At 32.5% G+C, this 8,416-nt stretch overlaps 1 protein-coding gene across 1 annotated transcript; it reads left to right on the top strand.

Moving 5' to 3' along the window:
• Window positions 1–3,872: 3,872 nt before the first annotated feature.
• On the top strand, window positions 3,873–7,447 carry LOC101217510 (U-box domain-containing protein 44). The gene is made up of 3 exons (XM_011656175.2): window positions 3,873–4,867; window positions 4,948–5,248; window positions 5,724–7,447. The coding sequence occupies exons 1-3, from the start codon at window positions 4,136–4,138 to the stop codon at window positions 7,166–7,168; spliced, it is 2,478 nt and encodes an 825-aa protein (XP_011654477.1). The 5' UTR covers window positions 3,873–4,135; the 3' UTR covers window positions 7,169–7,447.
• Window positions 7,448–8,416: the final 969 nt, after the last annotated feature.

The following is an 8,416-nucleotide window of genomic DNA, read 5'->3' as shown; positions in this document are numbered from 1 at the left end:
GTATTTTCTACTTTTAATTGTCAATTCGTTTGGTGCAGAATCAAATGTTGGAACTTCAATCCCAACTTACCCTAGAAGGTTCTCCAACCCCCCTCTGGAGACGAGATATGCAAGACCATTTTGGATAAACGATCGGGCTACTCGAAAGGTCTTGCTTGGGGCTCCAAGCTCAAGTCCCAAAAGGTTGATAGGAGTTCTTCATCTTGATATGAGCAAGAAATGCACTCTGGAGAGATTAGCGTCTAAGAGATATGAAAGCATTCAATGATTAATTGAAGAACAATGAAGAACATCAAAGTTGCATGCCAGACAAATGGAAGAAATGAATAAGATGATTAAGAAAATGAGTCGGACATAGAAAGAACCTTGAACACTTGCATAACGTATTTTTCAACTTTTAATTTATTTAATTTTTTTCAATAATATATATCTAAATTTACTTTCATGTCATTGTAGATAGGGAGCCATTGGGAATATAGTGTCCCTGGTAATTAGAAAATAATGCATTTTTTTCTTTTTTATCTAATTTTTGAACCTAGAATTTGTAATTATTGAATATTTAGATTTTATTTCTAATATAAATTTGATTTGGTATTTTAATAATTTTTTATTTATTTTGCATTAGTTGTTATTCAAAATTTGATTGAATATAAATCGAATCAAAACCCAAAAGAGTACGTTATGAAAAAATTAAATATAATAATTTAAAAATTATATAATAAAATATCTCCCTACACTTTTTGTGTGTCGTTGGGACTGAGATCCCTACCCCGACTCTGAAAGTCCAGTATTACCGGCATCAGAAGAGGATGCTAGAAGTTGCAAATTGCCGACATAGGGATGGGACGTTGGAAGTCCCCAGTTGCCAACATGCTACTTCCGTCAGCATTGCACGTGTTGGGAGAAATGCATTCCTGACACCTTCTCGCTGTCGAGTTGGGAATGACTTCCTTGACGCACTACTATCGACGTTCTTTCTGACGACACAATGTATTTCGGGAGAGCCTTTCCCAAAGTTGTTTGTTATATATACTGACACCTTCTTGCATATGGAGACTCTTGAATTCTTGTAGTGACGATCATTTAGACTTAACTATTTTTTGTACACAATCGTTTATATTTGTCTTCTCAAATCTAAGCAATGATTGTGTACCAATATCTCAACGATTTTTTCAAGATATTTTATATTTTATACACGATCTTAAACAACTAAGTAACAACTTAAAAGATAAAAGAAAATTTTTAGAAGAAGAAGAGAAAATGACGATGGAAAGAAAAAGAAAAGTGCAGAACAAAGAAAATGGAAATGAATGCAAAGCTGGAATATTTTTTTAAAAAAAATAGCCGGCTTCATGAACTTTTTGATTTTGTTACACGAGTCGTAAATATTTTGGTGTTTTGCTATATTTATGAAAATTTTCCTTAAAAAAACTTCAAACAAATTGATGTCATATTAATTATTAGGAGAATTTTTTTACTTTTAAAAAGTTTAAAGTTATTTTTGTGGTGAGGAATTAAATTTTTTTATTCATATTACTAACTGTGGAAGTATTTTTTAATTTTTATTAAGTTAAGTATATTTTCGCAATTTTTGAAAGTTTAGAAATATTTTTTAAACAAACTTTAATGTTTTCATTCAAACCTAAAGTATTTTTTAAAAACTCCTTTGAAAAGTTTAAGGACCGTTTCCGAGAAGAAAAGGATTAAAGAAAAAAAGGAATAAGAAAAAGGGGATTAAATGGAGGAAATGATTATTATAATCCTTGTTTAGGGGAAGGATTAAGTGAAATGATTATGAGGGACTATTATAATCTTTATTTAGGAGAAGGATTATTTGGGGAGAAGGATTATGTGGGAAGGATTATAACAAAAAAATTTGTATTTTTTTTATTTGTGTAATTTTTTTTATTTGTTCGTTAACCCAATATGAAAAAAAAATACATAATAATTTTTTTTTTGAAAATGAAATTTTGTTCTTTGTTTGTCCCGAACCCAATACAAAATGAAAAATGTGCTAATATTTTTTTCATTTGTGTAAATTGTTGGTACCATAAAATTTCTACAACCAAAAATTGTATTCAAATTCATTTTTTTAGTTAGGTTGTACCGTAATCCAAGCATTCACAAAAAAATTGTATTGATTTCTTTTTGTTGATTTTGTATAAATATATTTTTTAATTGTAACATACACCTAATATACTTTCAAAAGTAAAGTTTTTTCTCATTTGTACCGTAGTTTTTCTTTATTTTTTAACATTAAATCAAGTACACAAAATAAAGTGTATTGATTTTTTTTTTTTTTTTTGCTGTGTAAAATATGTTTATGAAATTTATACCGTAAATTCAATTCACACAGAAATTGTGTTCTTTAATTTTTGATTTGTCTTCAATTTGTAGTTCAATTTGATCCATAAATCCAATACATTAAAAAAAATATGCTTTTTTTTAATGGGTAAGAAATACTTATGGAATGTTTTATGTAAACCAAATACAAACAAAAATTATATTAACTTTATTTTTTTGCGTTTGTCTAAACTTATTTATTTTGTTCGTACTGTTTTCCAAAACGACGAAAAATTGTATTAAAATAATGTTTATACTTCATTTTTACTGTAACCCCAACACACAACAAATATGTATTAATTTTAAATTGATTTTATATATAAAAAAGAAAATTGGACCATACACACAATACACAATACAAACAAATTGTATGATTGTTTTTTATTTATGTAAAATATGTTTCTTCAAATTATACCGTAAATAGAATACAAAAAAATATTGTATTTTAAGTTTGTATCATCAATCCTATACAATAACTAAATTGTATTATGTTGTTTTTATTTTTTTCCTTCGTTTATTAATTTTTTTTCTTTATGAGAACGATAAGCAACATACTAAAAAAGAGGACTAATTTGTTTGGCACAAAGAAAATGAGAAGAAGAGAGGTGGATTAATTTGTTTGAAAAAGAAAAGAAATAAGAACGAAGAGAGATGAATTAATTTGTTTGGAAAAAAAAAGAAATAAGATGATTAATTTGGAGAGAAAAAGAGAAAAATGAGAAGAAAGAGAAGTATTATATTGAAAAATGAAAGGATTAAACGAAAAAAATGAGATTTATATAAACGTAGAAAGAAAAAAAATAAGGAGATTAAGAGTATTACTTTCTCTTACCTTAATCCATGGACAAAACAAGGAAATGACTGATCTAACATTTAAATTTTTTAAAATTGAAAGAACACTTTTTAACACAAATAATAAAGGTGATGAACAATTTGTATAATTTAAAGGAGATTACAATTCAAACAAAAAGATTTTCTTTAAGAAGAAAAGAAAAAAATCTCTAAAAACAAGAATATAATTATAGGGTCACGAAATATTTTTGTTTATTTTTTGTTTAAAAATAATAATAAAAGACTTGGTCAAGGATGGGTCGTTGTCATTCCATCGTGTAAGGAAAGGAAAAAGAAGATTATAATAAAAGCAAAGAATTTGCAAAGCAATTCAGCGTATGGGAACAACCCTCCGCCACTCCTTTCTTGTTCCTCCCTCCCTCCCAATACTCCAAAACTAACACACAAATTTTCCTCTACCATTCAAATTATAAACCATATATATTTTTCATTTTTATTAAACAAATATCCACTCTTCAATATTTAGTTATTTAACTCTTAATCATTCCTCACTCTCCTCTAAATAAACATTGAATCCGATAGTTTAACTAATCAACACATATATCATTTATCGATCAAATATCTCACTTCTACCAAGGTTTGAACTCGAACAAACGTTTTTAAGCATAAAACCGTGGACTCAAACGTTCAAATTCCTATATACATCTTTCTGAGCATGTATTACGTGAGATATGGGTTTAATGTTTATAATGACATTTTGCAATTCCGAGCTTTAAGTCTACAGTTAGTCATATAACAGCGAGTCTTCGTCGTTTTTCTCTAGGCTTTAATATAATTGTCTTCTTCTTCTTTCTCTATATTATCTCATCACACCAGCTCAGAACTTGCCAACCCATTTTTTCAATTATGTTACTTTGAGTTCCTCACAGACCCTTTTAACAATTTCTATATATTTCTGTTTTTCTTGTTCATTGTTTGTTCATAATCTGTCGGTTTAGAGATGAAGGAGATGGAAAACAGAACTTTCTCAGAGGTTGTGTCTGAAATTATAGCATCTACAGATGAGTTAGCTTCCATATCCAAGAATTCAGAAACAGAGAACGAGATGTTCACTGAATTAGCTCTTGTTTTGGAAAAAATTCCACCAATTTTCAATGATTTGAGAGACTATGACAAGATCGTGGACACCCCAACAATCAGAAAAGCAGTTGAATCTCTTGAGAAGGAGATAAAGCGTGCCAAGTGTTCAATAAAAGTCCACAACCAAAAAGTGAAACATGTTGAATCTATTGCTCATGATCTTGGTCGGTCCTTGGGCCTTGTTTTGTTTGCTACTGTTGAGGTCTCAACGCAATTCAAAACAAAGATTGGAGAGCTTCACAAGGAACTCATGAACATGAAGTTTGATGAGAATTGCAGTCCAACTTCAACTTCAAGTCGAACCACAGAGTTCATATGTGATTTGAGAGTGGAGGAGATTGAAGAAGAACGAACTAGCGTTAAAGCTTGTGACATTGCACTGCATCTCAAGTATGGAAATGACGATGAATTCAAGCTTGCAGTTGCTGGGTTGAAAGACTTGATACAGAATAAAAATGTTGATGATGGATGGCTCAATGAAGAGGGAATTGTTTCAATTTTGCTCAATCGTTTGGGTTCGAACAAATCTGTTAACCGACCACTAATCATTCAAGTACTTAGGTATCTTGTTTGGAACAATCCTGCAAGCAAGGTAGAACCATAAGTGAAACTGACTATTGCACCCTTTTTGAGACCGTTATTTTTTATCCACTGAAACACAATAATTTGCAGGAAATGATGGCAGATGTTGGACCTTTGTCAACATTGGTCAAGTCTTTGGCTGGGGATGAGGAGGAGAGGAGGGAAGTTGTGGGACTGTTATTGGAACTCTGTGATTTTGTTAACGTACGGCGCCGGCTTGGCAGAATTCAGGGTTGTATTGTTATGTTAGTTTCCATTCTCAAAGGGGACGATCAAATTGCTTCCTATGATGCAAGAAAATTGTTGAATGTATTGTCAGGGAACACCCAGAATGTGCTTTATATGGCAGAGGCTGGTTATTTTAAGCCAATGGTGCAGCATTTGATAGAAGGTAAAGTGAGAGAACAAAACCAAAAACTCTAACCAGTATTCAATTTGTTTATTCCTTCAGAACATGCTTTGAGAACTAGACACTTGGGAGTAATTATAGTATGCTTTATCTTAATATCATGTCTATAATCTGTTGGAGATCTCTGCATTACTAATCATGTTGTTCAAAACTTAAAATCATTTGATTAACTTAATTTTTTGGATTGTTGGGAGTGCGACCAAAGTTTGCCTCATTCGCTAGATAATGAGAAGATCGTACTTATGAATATAAGTGAATGAAACTATCTCCACTTATATGAGAAACCACAATAGTTATGAGACACAAATGTGGAGATATGGGGAGATTCTAGCATCCCTCTAATATCCCTTCAACCGCAAATCTAGATTTCAAGCTCATGAAAAGAAGTATGATATTTATACTTTTGAAATCAAGCAATTCATGAGTTCTTAATGTCAAATGGTTTCCATGTGTTTAGGTTCTGACATGAATAAGATCCTTATGGCAACGGGACTTTCAAGGATGGAGCACACTGAACAAAGTAAGGCCTCACTAGGAGAAGAAGGGGTAATTGAACCTCTTGTCCAAATGTTCCGTACTGAAAAACTTGAAGCTAAATTATCAGCATTGAGCGCATTGCAAAGCCTCTCCGGTTTGAAGGAAAATGTCCAACGATTGATTAGTTCTGGGATTGTCGTTTCACTGCTTCAGCTTCTATTCTCTGTAACCTCTGTGCTTATGACTCTACGAGAGCCTGCAGCTGCAATTCTTGCAAAGATTTCTGAATCAGAATCAATCCTGACGAACTACGATGTGGCTCTCCAAATGCTCTCACTTCTGAATTTATCAAGTCCTATAATTCAGAATCACCTCTTGCAAGCACTCAATAACATTGCTGCTAATCCCAGTGCGCTTGAAGTTCGAAAAAAGATGGTGGAGAGTGGTGCAATCCAGCTTCTCTTTCCGTTTTTGATGGAAGATAATACTAAGGTCAAGAGTGGGGCCTTGAAATTGCTTTACACTTTATCGAAAGACGCACCAGAAGAGCTAGAAGAGAGCCACATCAGTCTAATTCTGAATATAATTTCCTCTACTGATTGTAAATCTGAAAGGGTCTTTGCAGTTGGTATACTGAGCAATGTTCCTGTAACTCAAAAGAAAATTACTGATTTGCTGAGAAAAGCAAATCTCGTGCCCATCTTGATTTCGATTATGAATTCCAGCTCGGCTAATTCAGATATTTTTGCATCTTTATCATCTGAAAGTGTAGCAGGTTTATTGGTACGGTTTACAAATCCATTCGATAGGAAACTACAACTTCATTCAGTAGAACAAGGGGTGATTCCTTTACTAGTGAAGTTGCTGTCAAGCGAGTCGCCCGTTGCTCAGAGCAAAGCAGCAATTTCACTAGCTCAATTGTCACAGAACTCGCTCTCTCTTAGCAAGTCCCGGACATCAAGGTGGTTATGTGTGCCTCCTTCAAAAGATTCAATTTGTGAAGTTCATGGAAGGCAATGCTTGACAAAAAGAACATTTTGTTTGGTGAAGGCTGATGCAATCCGTCCTATGATCGAAATTTTGGAAGGAAAAGAAAGCGAAGTAGATGAAGCTGTTCTTAGCGCCCTTACCACGCTTTTGGAAGATGAAATTTGTGACAATGGAAGCAACTACGTAGTTAAGATGTCTGGAGTTGAAGCAATCTTAAAAGTTTTAGGTTCAGGCCACATTGATGCTCAACAAAAAGCATTGTGGATATTGGAGAGAATATTCAGAATTGAGGAGCACAGAGTCAAATATGGAGAAACTGCTTGGTCAATACTTGTTGATTTATCCCAAAAAGGCGATTCGAGTTTGAAATCAACCATTGCGAAGCTATTAGTACGGCTCGAGCTATTTCAGTTTCAACATTCTGAGTACCTGTGAGCACATTTGAACAACATGCATGGTATATATCATAACTTTTGTCCATAAAACATTCACGTTCAGTTTACTATGATTTTTGCATTTTCAGTCCATTCAGATATCAATGTATAGTACTACTTACATGTTACGAGTTTTATAAAAATTTAAGCAATAAAAGAGTTGAAAAAGAGAGCCCTTTATGGAACTTCTGTTGTTTTAGATTGGCTAATCATGGAACATCATATAAGCCTTAAAAGGAGATTTTTATTCTTATTTAATATTTACTATATTTGTATGTTTCCTTCGTTAGTATTTTAGTCTCTGCTTATTCACTAATTTAATAGGTTACTTTGTACACATTAGATTTGTTCAATGTATTATATAAAATTATCATGGCATCAGCAAAGTTTATAAGGTTTGTCTTATTCAATCACACAAATAAAAGACATTTTAGATTGTCTCCTCTGATCTCTGTTGTCGATAGAGACAAACCAAATAACCAAATATGCATAGTTTTTTTGCCCAAATCAGATTCGTGCATTGATTTATGCATTGATGTACGAATAGATTGACCATCGATCGAACCCATCACAACCTAACTGTCACACTCCCTCTCGGAGCTCCTTAACTGAATTGTCACCAAGCTCCCAAAAGAAGGTTCGAGGGTTGGCAACCGTTGCCACAACTTGACAAACATTTACCAACCGACTAACTTGCCTTACTCGACTAGCAATCATACGACAATTGATGCTTATACTAATAACTTAGACCATTAATTGTAATTTCTATGATATAACAGCGAAAACTTAAACATGATAACTCAACGGAAGCTTAAACATGATTTTTATTTACACAGACATATCAATGAGACTTTATCCTAAAATTACAAACATGTCTATCCTAAACTTGTTTACGAAGTCAACTTAATTAACTCTCACTATTCCTTAACAACAAAATAAACTAATTGGCCTGATAGTAGTAAGCTCAACACTCAAGAATGCACAATCTGTACATGAAAAGCGAGAAAAAATTTGAAAGGTTAAGTCAAAACACTTAGTGAGTGACGATTTTATAAAATATGTTTGTCATAAACAAATTACCATAAACCTTGGCATAAAAAAACATTCAAGCAGTAAGAAATCATTTTATAAACACGATACTTGTAAACATTAAACATTTGATGACATTTCATAAACCTTTCTGGAATCATGAATCCATAACCTAGGCAGTACTAACACCTTATCGTCATAAGACGGTTGGGTGTCAAAT

Source organism: Cucumis sativus, chromosome 5 (genome assembly GCF_000004075.3).
Source record: "Cucumis sativus cultivar 9930 chromosome 5, Cucumber_9930_V3, whole genome shotgun sequence".
NCBI lineage: Eukaryota > Viridiplantae > Streptophyta > Magnoliopsida > Cucurbitales > Cucurbitaceae > Cucumis > Cucumis sativus.
Note: the sequence above shows the minus strand (reverse complement) of the source record. Positions and strands in the feature narration are given on the sequence as shown.